Below are 19,670 nucleotides of genomic sequence, written 5' to 3'. Positions count from 1 at the left end.
TCACCCCAGCCAGAGACCATGCAGAGGGCCAGGAACAGAGGAGGGAGAAGGCTGGCGCGTGGGCCACGCACACAGTGGGAGCCACTGGGGGTGCTGGTGGCCTGCTCGGCGGAGGACCCCAGCAGTTTCCACCACTGAAAAAAATCAGTGGCCAGCACACCTGCCGTGGATGCCCGCAGATTCCACCCTGGATACGCCCACCCACAGGTGCCAGCCACCTGCGTGCCCCCCGCCCTCTCCCCCACCAGAAACCTGCCCAGATCTCTGCAGCTACAAGTTTTCCCTTGGAACCTCACAACAGAATTTCAAAGCCAAAATATAGGAGTTTCTATGCCAATCGTGTCCTCATAAACACGGCGAACATCCCTAAAGCAGGCAGACTTCTGTGAGAGTGGCGAGCATCGCCCTACGAAATGGCAGAGCGAAGGGGAACAAGGGTCTGATGCCCAGGGAAGGCAGCGCTGGGACAGGAGACACCCACCTCCCCGGAAAGGGCGGGCACTACCTAAGATTGTCCACAGGCAAAACGCACGCGGGGGACCCTGCCGGCACTGAAGTGAGAACTAGCAGACGCACACGTATAGTCAGAGACTCAACACTCCCATCGGTGACAGAACGAGTAGACAAAGTCGTTACAGATACAGAAGAGCCAAGCGACATCACCAGCCATGTGAACGGCCATTTCCAGAACACTCTCCCCAGCAACAACACACGCACTTTTCATGTGGACACGAACGTTCATTGAGACAGGCTAGACCCTGGGACACAGATGCTCTCAAATAGAAAGTAAACCGTACGGAGGATTTTCTGACTATACTGGCATTAAACGAGAAATCGGTAAGAACAGGAAAATCTCAAATCCGTTGGAAATTAAACAACATGCTCGTAAATAATCCACCCAAGAGAAACTGAAAAGTCAATGGGAGAATAATGAAAACACAACGTGCTGAAATCCGTGGGGGCGGCTGAAGCAGTCTTCCCCTCCTGTGGCCAGACCGGAGAGCTCTGCAGCCCCCGCTGGGTGCCCCGCGGCTCAGCTCAGTTCTGTCACTGTGCACCAGAGGTGGCATCGGACCCCTCAGGCCAGGGGCTGGGTCCTACAGCTGCTCCCCTCCCCCACTCCTGGGGCCAGTCGCTCGTCCAGGTTGTCGCCCGTGCCTCCAACTGGCTAAAAAGTGAGGGTTCCTGCGACCTCCTCTTTGGGTTCCACTAATTTGCTAGAGCACCTCACAGAATTCAGGGAAACAGATTACCCACTGGATCCCTGGTTTATTGTAAAGGCGGGAACTCGGGAACGGCCAGATGGAAGAGATGCACAGGGCGGGGGGCGGGGGAAGGGTGCAGCGTGCCCATGCTTTCTGGGTACACCGCTCTCCCCAATCTCCACACGTCCACCAACCCAGAAGCTCTCCGAACCCCATCCTTGTGGATTTTAATGGAGACTTTATGCCATAGGCGTGATTAAATCGTTGACCATTGGCTCTTGAACTTAATCTCCAGCCCCTCTTCCCTCCCTGGAGGACAGAGGATGGGAATGAAGATTCCCCTGGCATCCAGCCCCCATCCACAGGCACTTTCCAAAGGTCACCTCATCAACATAAACCCAGAGGTGGTGAAAGGGCTTCTTAGTTCTTCCATCTTTCCAGCTCTGCAGCTGTTTCAGGACCGGAGAAGGACCAAAAACCGCATCTGTTGCTTGCTCTTCATTCCCAGTGTCCCAGATGTCCTTTCAGTACTGTTTCCCTTCTGTCTGAAGAAAGTCTTTTACCTACTCCATTAAAGCAAGTTCTCTCAGGTTTGGCTTCGTCCGAGAAGTCTTGTCTTTGCCTCCATCGTGCGGAGGGACATCTCCCTGGTCGTAGAGTCCTGAGTTCGCAGTTTGCTGGCGACACTTCACATGTGCCACGTCTGCCTGGCCTCCGAGGTTCCTTGGGTGAAAAAACTCACTGTCTTTGACACGTCGTTTCCCAGTAGGTTACCTTTCATTGTTCTCTGGCTGCTTTCAAAATGTCCTTTAGTTTTCAACAGTTGATGTTTCTGGCTGGGATTTCTTTGGGTTCACTCAGCTTGCTTGGAAGGTTTTTAGACATCATTTCTTTTTTTTCCAAAGGTTTTTATTTTTACGTTTATTTAGTTTTACAGAGATGGGAAGGGACAGAGAAAGAGAAGGTGAGAAACATTGATGTGCAAGAGAGACATTGACCCCAACTAGGGACCTGGCCTGCAACCCAGGTACCTGCCCTGACTGGGAATCGAACCAGCAACCTTCTGGTTTGCAGGCCAGCACTCAATCCACGGAGCCACACCAGCCAGGGCTTAGTCATCATTTCTGCAGGTGGTTTTTAATTCTCTTATCCTGTAACATGACCCTGAAACTCTTTTTTCTCTGTTCAGATTGGGTGATTGGTATTGATCTGTATTCTACCATCTCCTTTCTTTTACTGGCTCTATCCAGTGAGGTTTTTCTCATTATAGTATTTTCGGTTGTGGTATTCTCATTTGATTCTATTGCTTTACTGACTGCTATTTTATTACTTGTTCTGAGGGTGTTTGTGATTGCTGCTTTGAACTCAATAATAGCCTCCTCAAAGTCTATAAGGACACCTACGGTCTTTTTGTTAGAGCGACTTTCATGGTTCTTCCTGTGCTGAGAAGTCTGGGATTGTATCCTAGGCATTTTGAATATGACATGAAGAGATGCAAGCAGACCCTGGGGAGAATGTTGCTATTTTTGTTTTAGCTAGTGATTGGCCTGGTCAGGTTCCGGCTGCAAGTTCTGTGGGTGTCGGTTCTAATGGCAGTTCGGCTTCCGAGGCCTGTGCAGCCCATTTGGATCTGTCCACGTGGCCGCCATCCCGTGGGCTGTCTGACGTGTCGGCTCGGGCCTCGCATGTTCGGGACGCTAATTAGGATCAGCTCCACGGGCAAACAAACGCTGTGCACAGGTGGGCCGGGCAGGGGTGAACCTGAGTTCAGAACTGTGCGGAGTTACTTCCCCGACCGCTTCCCCCTCTGCTCCCTTTCCTGTCCTTGCCGGTTCCTTGGGGCTCCCCATTTTTGGTTTTCCAGGCCAAAAATGTCCACTCCTGTCACTGAGCCATGCCCTTCAGAGAGAAAAGCAGCACATGACTCCCCCTCGCCCTCTTGGGTGAAGAAAGATGTTCCTCCTTCAGATCCACTGGCAGCCTTGGGATGACCTGGGGGATCCAGGGGGGAAAAAAAAGAATAGACAGAGAGAAAAGGGGGCATGTCCCCCAGTCTCTGAGGGTGCAGTTCCTTTTCTGTCCCCCGAGCCAGACTGCGGCAGAACCCTGCCCCACTGAGCTCGCTGCTGCGCTGGGGGCTGTGTTATGTTCAGGCTTGCAGATGCCCAGGGTCCTTTTAAAGGGTGAGCTCACCACTCAGGTTGTACTTAAGATTCTGAAGCTCCTCCCCAGTCTGCATGCTGGCGTCAGCCCTCCCCAGTCTCCAGCGCTGTGCCATACATCCTGTCCAGGCTTATGGGTATATTCAGTGAGAACCGAAGGGGGGTGTTGATGCCATCTTACCTGGAACCTGAACCTCCCCTAAAATAAGTGAAAAAGTATTACAGAATGCACGTGGCGTTAACCCACACTTTTGGGGGCGGGGGGAGAACTGCGTATATGTACCTGCCTAGGTAGGTGCTTAGGAAAAAGGTCTGCAAGCTTACACACCAAACTTAGCACTGGTTTCCTCCAAGAAGGGGCACAGAAGTTTGGTGACGGGGTGCTACTGAGGGGTATTTTCATTTTACATTCCATACTTCCTTTAAAATTATTTTAACCATACACTACTATGTTTGTAATTTTCAAAACAATAGGAGGGTGTGAGGTAAACAATGGGGACCATTGATAGTTCGACTCAATGTATATACACAGAAAGTATCTTTTCCTAGATGTATCTTACTTACCTTGTTATACATTTCCCTCGCGACAAACCCACTGAGGACTCCATGGGATCCCCTATTTTTTCCAACCACTGATGTACTCATCAGAATTCATTCCTATAAAACAGAAGTTCCAGCCTGTAATATCAGCTAACTTTATTCACATTTTTCCCAGCAACTGCAACATTCAATATAAGCAAAAAGCAATACACGGCTCTCAGAAAACACAAGCTGAAGTTCCCACTGCTGGGCTTTGTGGCTGCCCCCCCTTTGCTCCTTTGGAGTGTTCAAGTGCACGGAACACTCAGCACGGACTTTTAACATGGGGAGTGTTGCTCATTATTTGTTTTCAAGTCCAAAAAGAAGCTTCTGAGGTCTTCATTCAGGCGTCCTGACTTTCAAAATGGAAATAAGTATGAAAGGCGCAACTGTTTCCCACTCGGACTCGCAGGCTTGGAAAGAACACACCGGAGCCCAAACTCTAGACGTGGCTCCTGGCACCGGATCTGGGACGAAGCACACACTCGCACGGAATGGCCCCCTATTCCAGCCACTGTACAGAACCCCACTTCACATGCAAGCGTCTGGAAATGACCAGGCCGCGGTTCTCAGGCCACTTTTAAATTATTCAACGGGCCACGACGCGACAATAAGAACCGTGTGAGTCGGGCATTAGCAGTTTGATACCGAAGCATCGCAGAATTAGGCTTTATAAATATTAGCACCATTTTTAATCGAATCTAGTGGAATATCAAATTACCCACTCAACGATTTTTTACCCCCGCAGTCAACAAGTTTTCATTTCTAACGTATGCTTCCCCTCGCTCCCTTTTTGCCAATACACTTCTGAATATTTTCAATATCGACTACTGTAACATGGCATGTTTGAAATTTATACCCAGGACAACATGATCAGTTTGCAGGAGGAGGGGAATACAACAAAGATTTTTTTTTAACCTGCAAATTGTGCGATATTCTGTTTTCAATGTATGATTTCTAGTAACTCAGTGGCTGTTCTATGCAATTTAGTCAGCTGAGTTTCCTAGCATGAAATGACAAATCTGTTACATACCAAGTGGCATAAATAAATGTCTCCTACAGGATGAACAATTAAGGTAACCTATACCGTGTTATAACTTCAGTAAACTTATACAATGTTTGTATGTGCTTAGAAACTTTATGGGGAGGGTTGGTATACACATAGCCAGAATACCAAGTAAGTAACAGCAGTCTTTTAGGTTTTAAAAAAAATTAAAAGAATTGAATTCCTATTTACTTCTCATTCACCTAGGTCCAGCAGTTGCAAATGTTATTCCGTATTCGCTTACTTCTCTTAATAAAAGTAACACAGAAACATGCTTATGGAAACTGTTTTAATTAAAAGCTTAAAACCGAAATTTTAAAAAGACAGTCTGTGCAGCCATTATTTTATTCCACATTTTAAATATCACTGGATTCTCAAGCAGTTTGACACTTTTCAACATGAAAGGTAATTTCAAACTATCCTGCTGTCTTGCAAGTTGACCCAAGAATCGGAAACATGATTACAACCACCATAGCTTCTAGACCCTCGCATTGTTACAACTCGAAATACTTCATAGGCTCAAAAGTTAACTTGCACCCCTACAGAGGAAAAAAAGGAAAAGAAGCCCTAACCTAATGACTTAAGTAAGACATAGGAAGGGGAGTCACAATTCATTCATGATTTCTTCATCGTCCATGCACGTTAAAAGTACTTTAAAAACCTTGCTCATTTGTCCTCTATTGAAAAAGGGGAAACATGGCCAATATCGCCTCCTAGGCTTATCCAGATCTCCCCCTGGAGTTTTCACTAGGAAGCTCTTTAAATGCAAGTCTGTTTTCTAAAGGAGAGAGGCTGGCTTGTTCCGAGCCTGGAGGAAGCTGGATTTCTAAGGCAGTCTGTCCGCGAGGGGCCTGCGCTGCATGCCAGGGTTCCCTTCCCTAAGATTGTCAGGTGCAACAAGAAGGCTTGAGCAGAATGGCTGAACCCCAATATGCAGGAAGTGGCTTGAAAGGGCAGTGTCCACAGTCAGCTGCACCATATAATGACCACATTAATTTGACCTTTAAGGGACTTGCAGTGTCTGAGGATTTTAACGATACCAGCAAAAGTCACAAGAATTAATTCACCTCAAAACAATGCAAAATATTTTTAAAAGTATTTTCTTTTTAAGCTCGTGATTCTTCAGTATGGTTTTCACAGCTTACTACAGTTGTAAGTTGACGATATGTGAAGATTTTGAGTGGACTAAAACATATCTGTGTTCTAAAAAAGTGACCACAATGCTTTAAAGACCCAAAGCACAAATATCAAGGAAACGCTCAAACTCACATCCAACACCAAACTTTCACTCCCGCACCTCCAGGTGCTCAGCTGGCAAAGTATCTTCCCCCTCTCTTGCGAAGAATCTAGCATGCATCCCTCCTGCAACGTCCGCCTCCACTGGATGGGAACCAGTGTTTCTTCAAACCACCTCCCTCTCCCCAAAGCAAATTTATTTTCTAAAGAGAAGGAGCACTTCATTCATACACACCCTTCCATTTGGACCTACACACAACCACCCTCTCACGCGAAGTTCTGTACAAGACCTACTAGCTAGGAATGTATTTCCACCAAAAGTGAGTATGTACATTATGGAGGCTGTTACTAGTGAGTTCTGGAAAGGAAAGAGTAGGGGAAGTAGGGCGGGCCACGACTCTGATGGGCATCTGACTGCCCCTCCTCCCCAAGAGCAAGCCAGACAATCTCAGTTTCATGAAATAAAACTCCAGAGCCCTTCTGTCACTGCTGACTACAACAGGTGACCCACTCCTCGCCCTGTGCTCCAGAAGCGACAAGTGGCAGGACCGTCTTTGATTCACAAGAAGCTTCAGTGCTCTTTCTAGACACGCTGCCCTGGGCCCTCTTTACCGGAATGCACTTGGACTAGTAAACTATGCAACAGGAAGTGCCTAGAATCTAGACGATGATTTAAAGAGAAACGATAACCCGCACCCCGCCCAGATAATTCTCAAACACCGCAGTCGATGTGAAGTGCTGAACTGAAATACAATGGAGTGTAATTGCTTAGAAACTACCAAAGTCCCAGTTTCGCCACGCAGGGGATCGCCTGAGTGCTGAAACCCACGTTTGACGGGATGTTCTTTCACGAAGCTACATGGGAGGAAAACGAGTCTCATGCTGATGTTGGAATGATCTCACCGGCTGCGGAATCCGGAAGGTTACCCAGGACGGGACGGAACAGGCTCCGCCTAAACTTATGAAAAAAAAAATACTGAATGTGAAGCATCTACAGCCATTTAAAGGCATTCGGTGTCAGTATCTTAAAAGATTCAGATGCTCTAAAACAAAACCCTTCCAAGAGTATCAAAGATTTAGGGGATTATCTTCATAAATAACCAAACGTCTATGGCTTCGACTGTCACCCTACTGCGGAGGTAGGTGACCGGGGTTCATCAGGAGAGAAAAATCTTTTGGCAATTCCCTAAGAAGAACCTTGCATAATCCACTGGTCGCTTAAACCTGGCTCCTTTTGATGTTTTGGGTTTGTTTCGTCTGTTTGTTCTTTCTTTTATTTACACCGCTGAAAGGCGCCTGCCCCCTTCAGGCACGGGCCGAGTAGCACCTCATGTACTCTGTCATCCACGGGTCCTCTGAGCAGGAAGGCTTCACCTTCCTGCTTTTCTCCACATCCACGGAGTGAGCTCGCTGCCTCTGCGCGAGCAGTCTCCTTTTCTCCACCTGTCTTCTGTTCTTGGCCCGTAATGCTGATTCATGAATCTAAGGAGAGTCCAAAAATAAAAGCATAGTAACTCGAGTGGCTTTTGAACGGAGGTGCAAGAATATTTGCGATGACGCCGCCACCCCCGTCACCTGAAGCAGGGCAGAGGCAAGCCCAGCTTCCTTGTTTGCAGCTCTGCCTGTAAAAGCTTCTCCAGAAGAGCCGTCCCCCAAGGCTATGGGGCCCCCACTGTCAGCGACAGAGACGCCAAACAACCGAAAATGTCCACGGGACTAAATGCAGATACAAATGCTAAGCAACTTATCTGCATGTCTCTCTAGAAACCGACTCTGGAGAAGCATGGAATCTGCTTTGCACTAAGCATGGCTAGGTATTCCATTAAAGGACTTTAAATGTTTTACAGCAAAACAGTAAAAAAAAAAACAAAACAAAAAAACCCCAAACCCTCAAGGGATTGTATCGTGTCAGACATTTTATACTGTAGATCAACCCAGTTAAACTTAACCCCGTGGGTCGTTTGCTAAGCCACAGCTTCGCCGTCTGAGACACCCTCCAACACCATCTGGTGCTGGGGCTTAGAAGGCTGTTCAGGAAGAATGTGGCTACGGTGTTTAATCAGAACTCAAGCAGTCTGTACTTTCTCTTTGTTCCTTTCCTTCATTCTTTGCTGTAGGCAGTGGCGACAATAGAACCGCTAACAAACGCAACTGTTTGGTGGCCCTACACGTGAGGACGCCCCCACCTGACACGTTCTCAGGACATCGGACAGGGACAAGCGAGGCTCGGACAGAGGGGAGCCGATGTCCCCAGGAGTGGCGGGAGGCGTCTTCCAGCATATCTGGGCTTGGAAACACCCTCGCTGGAATTTAGTCCCCGGAGCAAAGGGAGGTCTGTGGTGCAGGGCAAAGCTACAGGAGGGGGTGGGGGTAGCAGCCTAACAAGCAAACCATTGACAAAGGAGCCCAGGAAACACCAGTTAGCAAAGCCGAAGGGACTGGAAACCTCTCCAGGCGCCCAAGGCAAATCTAGGTGAGCAGCCACCAGCCCTGGCTGTGCCCACTTTGGCACCTCCTGGCCCCCCGGGAACTCGGGAACCCAGTCTCCATCCACTTCTTCCCCAGGCTCAGTGTGGGTAAATGCTTTCAGGTTCTCCTGAACTCCTGGCAAAAATTCCTGATCTCCAGGCAGCCAACCTCCAGAATCCTCCTGTTTGCCAGTCAGATGCCCAGTTCTGGGCTTTCCTCAGCCCACCACACCATCCCCTACAGCATCCCCTACAGCATCTCCATGACCACAGGAGCCACTGACAGGCGCGCAGCCGAGCCCACCCTCCAAGGAGAAGCGGAGAAGCGGGTGCACGGGCACGCACCTCGTGCACGGGGGCAGAAGCACAGACGTTATGAGTCTTCTGGCTTCCTGTGTCCGTCTGCTTCTCTCCCCACCCGTAAAGGGCGAACGGATGCCTCTTTTCCTTTATTTTACTTGACGATCTCTGAGGGCTTCTCACTGCCTTCCTAGTTCCTCTAGCAAACAAGGCACTGGGTTGGTGTCGAGGCTTCGGGCCACTGGGTGGTCTCTCAGTCTCTTTGGTCCTGATCTCCTGTTCAGGTTTCTCACTTACGTCTTTGACTGGCGATGCTTTTTTTAAAAAAAGAGACAAAACAAGATGAAAATGCTTTATATTTGGTTTTACATAGAATTCCTTTAAATATTTGGGTTGAAGAGTACATTATGCTTGGCTCGGTAACATTTCCACACAGTTCAATTCACAGGTTTCCCTTCAGGCAGAAAGGCAGGAATGAGCCAGTCTGACAATTTTCAAACAGTCTATCCCATTTTTTTAAAAAAGACTTTATTTATTTATTTTTAGAGAGAGGGGAAGGGAGAAAGAGAGGGAAACATCAATGTGTGGTTGCCTCTCACACGCCCCCTACTCGGGACCTGGCCCCCAACCCAGGCCTGTGCCCTGACTGGGAATCAAACCGGCAACCCTTTGGTTCGCAGGCTGGCACTCAGCCCACTGAGCCACACCAGCCAGGGAAGTCTACCCCATTTTTAAATTAAAAACAAATACAGCAAGGCTGAACCAAGCCTATTCAAAAGCTCACACTCTGAGGGTAAATATTAGAAGTACGAGAGTGCTGCCGCATCAGGGCTGTTCGCAATCCATCGTCCGAACGTCCGGCTGCAGGGAAGACCTGGATTTTGCGGTAATCACCCAGCAGCTACACCAGGATACTTTGTAGTTACCCAACTCAAGGTCCAGGGTTCCATTACTGCCCGATGTTCAATACTTAGGGAAGATGCTCTGTATGGCTCTTACATGTTCCTTGCAAGAGCTAGCTGGTGACCTCAATTTGAAAGCACCCCCCCACCCCATCACAATAGGGTATGGTTTCCATAGTTACTCACCTGGCGCACAGCTTTGCATCCCCAGCCTGAAGAGCTAGAGAGCGAGCCGGTGTTGCAAAGGGGCTTGCCCTCCACTTGCAACAGAAACAACCACAGTCTACACCGTCCTCCATCTGTCAGCAGAGCTGGAAGCTCGGGTGGGGGACGGGGCTGCCCACCCGGGGTGAACACTCCCAAACATAACCATTTCCCTTCATTACCTTTTATGATTTTGCCGTTGGTGATCGTTTATAAACCCGTTATTTTTTTCTAAAGGCTACATTCTTTTGTGTAAACCCGCTGTGAACCTTTGTGCTGTGTCAGCCCAAACGTGCACTCAAACAAAAGCTCCCCATGCAGCGGGGGCTCCATTTCGCTCCTCCCAGCTCTTGGTCTTAGGGATACCGGTCACCTGCGATGCTCCGGAATTCAGGTCTCGTGATGACATCACAGACTGCTATGCCGGACTCTCTCTACTTTTTAAAAGACAGACTGTAATTCCTGACTACTTCTTGTCATGATTCTTTTCTTGCTTAGGTCCATGTTCCCTTCCAAGTGCAGCGAGCCCCTGCACAGCCCATCCAGACACGGGGACGGACGTGTCGTCGGCAGTGACCTTGACTCTACCAAACTGCTTCGTTTATTACTAAATATTAAGACAGAGACAATCTGCCGGGGTTTAATGCACTGCACCTTCAGCCCCCGAGCTGCCTGCGGATGACGCAGGATGACAACCTTCCCTTCTATCACAGTCAGGGCCCGAATGTTTCTCTATGTGAGTGATGTGTCCACAGTCCCTCTTCCCTGATTCTAGGAGGTGGGAGAAAGAGCCCACTGGGGCCCAGACAAAGGGGAAGAGGAGGGGGCCAAGACTTGTGCAGCTACAATCCCCAGGAAGAAGGAAAACGGCCCCGATCATTCTCGTAGGCTCATCGCCTGCCCGTCTCTTCCTGTCCCATTCCATCTAACCCACATCTTCCAGCAAAGCCTGCCCAGAGAAGGCAATACAGACTAGTTTGAAGGACAGGCCGGAGCCAACTGGAAAGAACAAGGAAGGGAACCCCAGGAAAAAGGAATGGCTTGTTCAAAGGCATGGGGAGAAGAACGAAGAGAAATAGCTCAGAATGACAGGTACAGAGAGTCCGTGACGAAGGCAGGGAGCAGGTAGCAAGGGGGAGAGAAGACTCTCTTTCAAAGCCAGATTTCATTGCACCCTGAAATTGAAGAACTGCTGAAGAATTCTGAGCTGAAAGATGACACAGTCCTATTTGTACTTTAGGAATGAGGCTTCTAGCTGCGAATGTGAAGGACGGGTTAGATCAGAGGTGGAGGCAGAAGGGCCAGCTGGGAAAAATGGCAGAGTCCAAGTGAGTCATCAACAGAGATGGCAGGGTGGAGAGGCGAGAAACAACCAGAACAGGGCTCAACACACCTGGCCGGTGCTCACACTCCCCCGGGCACTGTGAACCACAAACTGGTAACACCAGCTGGTAGCTGGTACCAAGGATGCTTTGCAACAAGGCCTCTCTGGAGCAGAGAGCCCACAACGCTGGGTTAGCCTCACAGGTGAATGGAGAGTGGACATGAGGTAGGCGCTGGAAGGCAAAGGGGAGACCTTGGCTCCTGCAGGTGTTTAGAGGGGATGGTCATGCCGTCCTCTGATGGACGGCTCTCCAGAGGTTGAGAAAGCAGTGCTTGGCACCTCGGTGTGAGATGCTGGACCCTTCACTAGGGGCTCAGGAACTCAGGTGGGATTGGAGGAGGTTGTGAGTGACCAGGCGGGAGCTGTGAATCCGGTCCCCTGGAAGAAATGCCGAGTGAGAGGAGAGAGGCGCAAGTCAGGCCCTGGGGACACCATAGTTCACGGAGCAGGCGGGCGGAGGAAGAAGGCCCCAAGAGGGAGACAGAGAAAGAGTAGCCAGGAACATACAGAAACCACCCAGCACCAAAGCTGAGGAAAGGTCTTCGGCAAAGGAGCCAGCAGCTAACCGTGCCAAACACCAGCAAGACGTCGGCAGGGCGAGGAGGAGGATAAAGACGGACTCAGCGCTGGGCAGCCAGGCTGTCTCGTGGGTGACAGAGGGGAGTGTGGGTGGGGCACAGATCACAGAGGGCTGCAGAGGGAGTGGAATGGAGCCCCCCATTCTGGTAGCAGTGGACAACTGGGCCAGCCCTTCCATCACAGATAACGAAAAAAGGTGAAAGTAACAACTACCAGTATCCACCCAACACAGGAAACTCAAGTCTTCTCTGGGGACCAGAGGCCTGAAATTACTCCTACAAGTTACTTTTCAAACGCTGTTGTGAGTGCACCGCGGGGAGGCCAGCGCACAGGGAGAGCAGATGACAGGGAGGACCGGCAGGAGCAAAGGACTGGAGATGATGGGAAGGTGATCACCATTCACAGACTATAGCATAAGTGTGTTTACCCCTGTGGGTGTAAAGAGAAAAGACACGTTCGAAAGTGTCTGCCCCAGCAGGAGACAAAGGATGGAAAAGACAGAAGAGACAAAGCTTATTGCTATAGCATTAATATTTATAAAACCATGGAAATCGTGCCTGGTACAAGAGAAGTGTCTATAAGTCTATGTTTCAAAATCCTATTCGAAAGAGAGGTTTAAAATAAAGACGTTTCCAGACAGACAAAAACAATGGTCACCGCCTTTATGGTAAAGATCAATGAAAACCCCGCTTCTCAGTAACTGAAGAGCTCATTCGAACAAAAACAGATTCAGTTTTCCCCTAGGACTGCGCTGTCCAGTCCTAACCACACGTGGCTGTTAAATACACGTCTAAGTCCGTTAAATAGAAGTAAAGAGTTAGTTTCTCATTACACCAGAGTTCAAGTGCTCAGTGACCACACGTGTTTGGGGGCCACCCTGTAAGGCGGTGCAAATAGAGGGCATGTCCATCGGCGCGCAAAGTTTTACTGAACAGTCTGATTCTCTTTTTAAGTATTTGAACAACAGAATTAACGCTTTTGACCTATTGGATATGTGTGTGTGTATCAACCTTTTCACACATGAACGCCTACAAAAACGTCCATATCCAAGGCCATAAAGCGAATCTGAGCGCACTTACAAAACTGAAATCACACAGAAGGTGTTCTCTAACTTTGGTGTGAAACAGGCAATACGGCCGCACAAAATGCGAATGCACTCGATGGCAGAGCTGAGCGCTTCCAAATAACCCGAAGGGTAAGCTGCACTGTGGGTCTTTTCCCACCAGTTTTAAATATTAAAAAAGAGTAGAGACGATGGAGGGCATTCCTCTCTCAAGCCTGATCTTATTATTATCGTAAGTGTTACACTTTATTAAGTTTTTTGGTATTTTAAAAATCATAATGAAAATTAGGAAATGTTTAAGGGAATAATAATACTATATGACAAAACTTGTGCGAAACAGCTAAAGCAGTAGCCAGAGGGAAATTCGTGGCCTGAAATCACTACAGGATGGAGCAAAAGTAGGTTTCTGGTTGTGAGGATGCAAAAGAGTTTATTCCTGTATTATTATGTATTAACTACTGTATTATTTTCCACACGAACATCTGTAACCCTACTTTTTCCCCACCCCGTACATATCAAAAAAGAAAGGCAGGGCAAATGATGAGCATCCACCTTTAGAAGTTAGAGAAATAAGCCCGAAGAAAATTAGAGTAAGGGAGAAAAGCCCACGAATCACTGAAAACAGATGATAAACAAAGACGCTCAACTACCTGACCCGCTCGATAAAAGCCACAGGCCCAGGCCCACAGCTGAGCAGGGCTGCCGAGGACACGCGGTGTGGACGCCACTCGTTCCCACACGCGTGTAACCCACGCAATAAAGAAAACCCGCGTAGCCAAGAGTCAGCTTGGCAAAAGCTGCTAGAATTCATACACCTCTGGCACCATGGACCAGCAGAGAAGGAAGTACAAAATAAAAAGTGAAAAGGGAACAAATGGGGAATTGGGGTTAAATGTGCGCTGACATATGGGTGCAGTCCCTGCCCCCCAAAACCCCACTAGAGTGAAGGAAACAGGTATAAACCCACAGGAGCAAGGAAGGCAATGACCTCAGACCAACGGTGTCGGTCAAGCGGTTGAAGGTGGAGTGCAGCTGAAGAGGCAGAAGTGGCCTCACAGAACTGAGCGGCAGGCATCCCACCTCCCTGCAGGAGAACAGGACGCAAGCTGACCCCCAGAAAGAACGGGCGACTGAGGCACCAGATTCCCCAGCAGGCTAGTGTGCCAGCTTGCCTTCTCCAAAGGTCCAGCATCAGCCGGCGCCCTTCCCAGATGCTCTGACGACGTAACAGAAACACGCCCACGTGGAGAATCGGGGTCAATGCTTCTTCCCCTTGAACCTGGGGTCAAAGAGGTGTTATGTGCAACCCTACGTTGTAAAGGGCAACACAGCATCTGCCCAGCTCTCTCTCAGGGACATTTTTTCTTGGAGGCAAGCCAGCATGTTAGGAGGAAGGCCGGGCACAGGAAGACATCACGTGCCAAGTGTCCCAGCAGATCTCCGCCAACCCTGGAGCCTCCCAGCGGAGGCCACAGACAGTATGGGGCACAGACAAGACACAGCCTTGCACCTCCAAGATGTTGAGAGACAATTACTTCCCACCTAGAATTCCCTGCCCAGCCACAGACTCACGGAAACGGGAGGGTAGAATAAAGCTACCTTTTGACACGCAAGGTCTCAGGAAATTAACCTCTCACACACCCTTTCTCCGGAAGCCACTGAAGAGAAGCCCCACCAGGAGGCGGTAAATGGAGAAAGCCACACAACAGAGGCTCCTACCCAAGAAAGAAGCCAAGGAGTCCCAGGGCGGTGGCCAAGGGCCCTCCCCAGATTCAGCCAGGCAGCAGCTGCTAAGAGCAGCCACCAGGCCAACAGAAGTGGGTCAGAGGCCCTGGGAGAGGTGTCTTCAGATGTCCAGAGTGATAGTGAACCTGCGGCGCTGGCTGGATTGTGAAAGGCAGACAAGGGAATCGCGGCAAGCAATGCAGGTGCGACAGGTTTGAGCACAGGTACAAACAAGACCGCAGACACGGACCATGGCACTGACAAACTCCACGATGCCTGTCCTACATCTTCCAGGGTGGGAGTATGGGTGTGCATGGGTTAGGACAGAGGGAAAAAACAGAGAGCCAACAGATAATGTGAAAAACTTTACAAGTCAAGACATGTCAATGAAAACAATGTTACCTTGAAAAATAGAAATACACACCAAAGGGAAACCAGAGGAGCAGGACGTGGTGCCCAAGGAATAACTATTGGTATGTGTGTTTGGTAGGGACCTGCTCTGTCTTTGTAATAAGACAGACAGAACTATATGATTTGGCCCTGGCTGGAGAGCTCCGCTGGTTAGAGCAGGGGTCCCCAACCCCCCAGGCCCAGGACCATGGCTTGTTAGGAACTGAGCTCTCTCCCTCCTGTCCTCCCCTCCCCCCCAGCAGACAAAACCGGTCGCTGGTGCCAAAAAGGTTAGGGATCACTGGGTTAGCGCATCACCCAGATACACACGGTTGCACAGACAAGAATCTACCAATGGTGCATAAACAAGTGGAACAACAAATTGATGTTTCTCCCTCTCTCCCCCCTCCCTTCTTCTCTCTCTAAAAACAACCCCAAAATCAATAAATAAAAATTTTTAAAAGACCTATATGATTCTATGTGTATATATGGCTTCGCTAAAAACAAGAACTAAACGTTTACATTTTATAAAAACTCAAGAGTGCTCATCATTCTAGTGCATAAAACCATCCACTTAAAAACAAGGGTTTCAATTGCACCAGACCCAGGAATCAGGAGAAGCTGAGACAGGCCAAAGACCCGGCGTGTGCCAGTCCTGACAGCAGAAATCGTCCCATCTTCTCCCAGATGCTTCCACCAGAAACATTAGCAGAAAAGAAATAACTGGCCTTAGCCACTGGCGGGATTCAGTCTCTAAGGAAACGGTACTAATCGTGAACTCAGGCAAAAACGTAGGCACCATCCGAACGACAATGCTTTCTAAAAATTGTGCTTTTATACTCAGGAATGTAATGGACAGCTTGAGAGCCCGGCGCCCGCAGGAATAAACTGGAAGGCATGTCCCCTCCCCTCTCCCCCTTCTGTTAGCCAAATTTCTAGCACTGATGTCTGAAGCTAGTTATCTAGCTTCTATAATAGGTAGTCAGGAGTCTGTGGGGATTCACAGGGAACAGGGGCAGGGCGAGGCAGCTCCGCCACAGGCGCTGAGGACCGTATAGCAAGAGCAAAGTAGCCGGGCTCAGAGACTAATTTCCTCCCCTCCTCAGCCTCTCATGGAGTCTTGACGAGTCTGATTACCGCTTACAGTCTGGTAAATAAACAAAAACTCACGTGTCATTTATGCTGCGCTTCCATGTCTTCATCTACAAAATCGAGATAAAAATCATGCTTCCACCCCCTTAGAATTGTTTTGAATCTTGACTGAGACAACACATATTCTAAGACCAGTGCGTGGATGTGTACCATGCTCAGTAAATTTTGGTTATTTTTCTCACTAGAGCCTCTTTAAAACCGAGTGGCCCTCTGGTGGTGTCTGGCCCCCGTTAGAGGGTGACAGGAAGGAGCCACTGGTGACTGTATCCGCGGCTTTCACCCCGGCCCTTTGCACCAGCGAGCATCCACCCGGCCTCACGTGCTGAGAGCCCCCTACTCTGCAACCCTCTGCGCAGGAAAGTAGGTGCAGCGTCAGGGCTGAAACAGCACGCGCGCAGCACCCAAGAGCCATTTTTCCAGCCACGGCTCCCCCTGCACGCGGCGGCAGCCGGAGGATGCGCACCTTTGGGTGAGTGGGTGCCCCAGAAGCGGAGGGGACCGAGCACCCGCGAGGCACAAGCTCCCACCCACCCGGAGTTACGCAACAGTCTGCGTAAACAAATGCAAAACGCTCTCAGGGACAGCGCGGCTGGGTCCAGGAGTTCACGCGGAACACAACGGCCCCATTCACAAGACAGAAAGCTTAGCTCGGTGGTTGTTAGCCTCTTGGGGTCACCTTTGAGAATCTGATGAAAGCCGGGCTCCTCATTAAAAACTGGGCGCTTAGGAATAAACAGATGGGGTTCACTGGCTCCCTAAGGCCACCTCGGCCCTCGCGGGAAGACCCGGACCTCGCCAAGGGCACATCAATTGAGTTCGCGGCTGGCTCAAGTCACCTGATTAGGGAAATAAAGGGAAGGGGCGGGTAACGTTGGCGGGTTGACATCTTCCTTATTTTGTCAGGGGGCGGGGGGGAGGGGTAAGATTCTCCATACAAAAATAAAAAAAGAGAGAGAGAGAGAGAGAGAGAGAGCGACCGAGCACTGCGAGAAACGGACAGAGCGGCGCAGCCCAGACGCCAGGAGCACATCCAGTCCTCCGAGCACCCCTCCCGGGCCCGGTACCTGGCAGAGACGAGTCCTCGGCGTCCCGGGCCTCCGCGTCTCGGGCCTCCGCGTCTCGGGCCTCCGCGTCCCGGGCCTCCGCGTCTCCGGCCCCCGCGTCTCCGGCCCCCGCGTCCCCGGCCTTCGCGGCCGGCTCCTCCCGCGCCGCGGCCTCCGCGGGCGGTGGCGGCGAGGCCGGGGCGCACCGGGGCGTGGGGCTGCCGGCGCCCGACGACGCCGAGTCGTCCGAATTGCCGGCCGGGCCCCAGTCGTCCCAGAGCCAGGGCGCGTGCGCCTGCTCCAGCAGCCGGCGGCCCAGGCGGTAGTGCAGCAGCTCGCGGTAGCACGCCGCGTACTCGTCCCAGCGCGGCTCCTGGTAGCGCTTCATGTACTCGCTCTTCACCCCGCTGCCCGGGGACATGGTGCCGCCCGCCGGCCCGAGCGCCCGCCGCCCCGCGCCGCCGCCTACGGGACGGGCACACGACACAGAGGCCCGCCCTGCCGCTCCGACCGCCGGGCCCGCCGCGACATTTAAATCCGGGCCCCGCCCGGGCGAGGCAGGCGGGGGCGGAGCGCCGGGGGAGGCGGGGCGAGGCGGAGCAGGCGGGCGGGGCGCGGGCGCGGACGCGGGCGGCCAGTCTCGGGGAAGGGCGGGGCCCTGGGGCACCTGGCCGCGAGGCGTCTCACCTGGCGACCCGGCCCAGGGATCCTGGGTGGTGTGCCAGGCGGGCGGCTTGGAGGAGGAGGGCGAATCCCTGGGTTGCGGGGATGGGGTCACCTCGATGGCGGCCCCGGAGCTTGGAGGTCAGAAGCTGCGGGCTGGGCCACCAGGCCGCGGGAGGCCGGGGACGAGCGGCTAGAGGGAGGCCGAGGAGGTGTGGGAGGCGGGGGCGGGGGCGGAACGGGGAGCGGAGTGGTCTCCGCGGCCTCCGGGGAGGGGCTTACCTCCTTCCTGCCGCGCCGGCCGGTCCTTTGCGCGCGTGGCGCAGCTGCCAAGAGCGGCCTGCTGTCCCCCGCGCTTTCCTCCCGAGCAAGATGTCGCAGACGGCTCAGCGGCCCGCGTTCCTGCGGCAGCCCGCTCTCGAAGACGCCGCCTCATTCCCCGGAGCAGACGCCTCCCCCGCGCGCTCCCGGGCCCGGCGCGGTGGGGGCGGCTGCTTCAGTGCAGAGCGCGGGGCGCGAGGATGCAGGCGGGTGGGCCAGCCCCGGGGACCGGGCCCGGTCACCGTGTGCCCGCGCGAGGCGCCAACGCGCCCACGTCCCATTAGGCGCTGCCCCAGGCGCCCACCACGGCAGGAGGCGTCACGGAGGGGCTGGAGTTGATACCCCGTCCAGTGAACCAGCTAGCCACACTGTATCCCCTTCCGGACACATCTGCACTGGTCGCATTTCCCAGAACAAGCCCACGTCCACACGTTGCCTCTTGCTTCCTTCCTTTCTGTTCACACCTGTTACTCTGGTTTTAACCCTTCTTACGTTTTAGTACAACTCCTTTCTCGTCTACTCCCCAAACATTTTTAAACTATTTATTAAAGCTGCCACACCACTCTCTCCCAGAGACCCATTTACATATGTAACCTTGACATTCAGTTGCGTTGTGCAGAAGTATGCAACGTTGCCGGGGTTGTTACAGTTTCTAAAGTGGCCCTACACGGATTCTTCCCCCCCTTTTAACAGGTCCCTTCATACATTAATTACAAAGAGGTTTGAAAGGAAAGAAGTTTGGGGAGCCAAAACGTGTTTAGCAGTTGAAGAGTGAGCCTCGGCCACCACTTGGCCAGCTATTTCCCACTCTGAGTCCGTCCCCGCCCCTCCCCACAGCTCAATGATCCAGAGGGTGGACGCTGTCGGTGGAACAGGTTAGAGTGTTCCGAGAACTTCGTAGTCCAGAAGTTCGAAGCACTGGATTATCGACAATCCACCAACGCCCGGACCTCTCCCCTCCCCAAGATAACCCCCACCCGAACTTTCTCACTCATTTCCCTTTTGTTTAAGCTGCCCCAGGGTTTGTCTCCAATGATTGCAACCCAAAGGACCTTAATGATGTGTAATTACATGGAAATATGCAGAACACAACCTGTTTGCAGTTAGCTTTGGCTGCAAAATTCACTACCCCAAAACTTAAAGGTTTAAAACAAATAAAAGTTGTTATTTCTCATGATTCTGTGGACTGACCAGTCAGCTCCTTTGCTGGTGTAGACTGATTTACACGGTTGCATTTGGCTGGAAGGAG

At 51.3% G+C, this 19,670-nt stretch overlaps 1 protein-coding gene across 1 annotated transcript; it reads right to left on the bottom strand.

The window, feature by feature from the left end:
- Window positions 1–4,048: 4,048 nt before the first annotated feature.
- Window positions 4,049–18,856, bottom strand: CCSAP (centriole, cilia and spindle associated protein). Its single transcript, XM_053912320.2, has 4 exons — window positions 18,383–18,856; window positions 17,459–17,902; window positions 9,041–9,309; window positions 4,049–7,709 (listed from the first exon to the last, which is right to left on the bottom strand). The coding sequence occupies exons 1-4, from the start codon at window positions 18,534–18,536 to the stop codon at window positions 7,533–7,535; spliced, it is 1,044 nt and encodes a 347-aa protein (XP_053768295.1). The 5' UTR covers window positions 18,537–18,856; the 3' UTR covers window positions 4,049–7,532.
- Window positions 18,857–19,670: the final 814 nt, after the last annotated feature.

This window comes from Desmodus rotundus, chromosome 10 (assembly GCF_022682495.2).
Source record: "Desmodus rotundus isolate HL8 chromosome 10, HLdesRot8A.1, whole genome shotgun sequence".
Classification (NCBI taxonomy): domain Eukaryota; kingdom Metazoa; phylum Chordata; class Mammalia; order Chiroptera; family Phyllostomidae; genus Desmodus; species Desmodus rotundus.
Note: the sequence above shows the minus strand (reverse complement) of the source record. Positions and strands in the feature narration are given on the sequence as shown.

Bases quoted from the DNA above. Each gene is read 5' to 3' on its own strand.
- CCSAP (XM_053912320.2), bottom strand. From the start codon at position 18,536: ATGAGGCGGCGTCTTCGAGAGCGGGCTGCCGCAGGAACGCGGGCCGCT. The intron at 17,903-18,382 runs GTAAGCCCCTCC...CCCGTCCCGTAG, and splicing joins GCCGGCGCGGCAGGAAGGAG to GCGGCGGCGCGGGGCGGCGG. The intron at 7,710-9,040 runs GTGCGTGCCCGT...GACTCTCCTTAG, and splicing joins CTTCTGCCCCCGTGCACGAG to ATTCATGAATCAGCATTACG.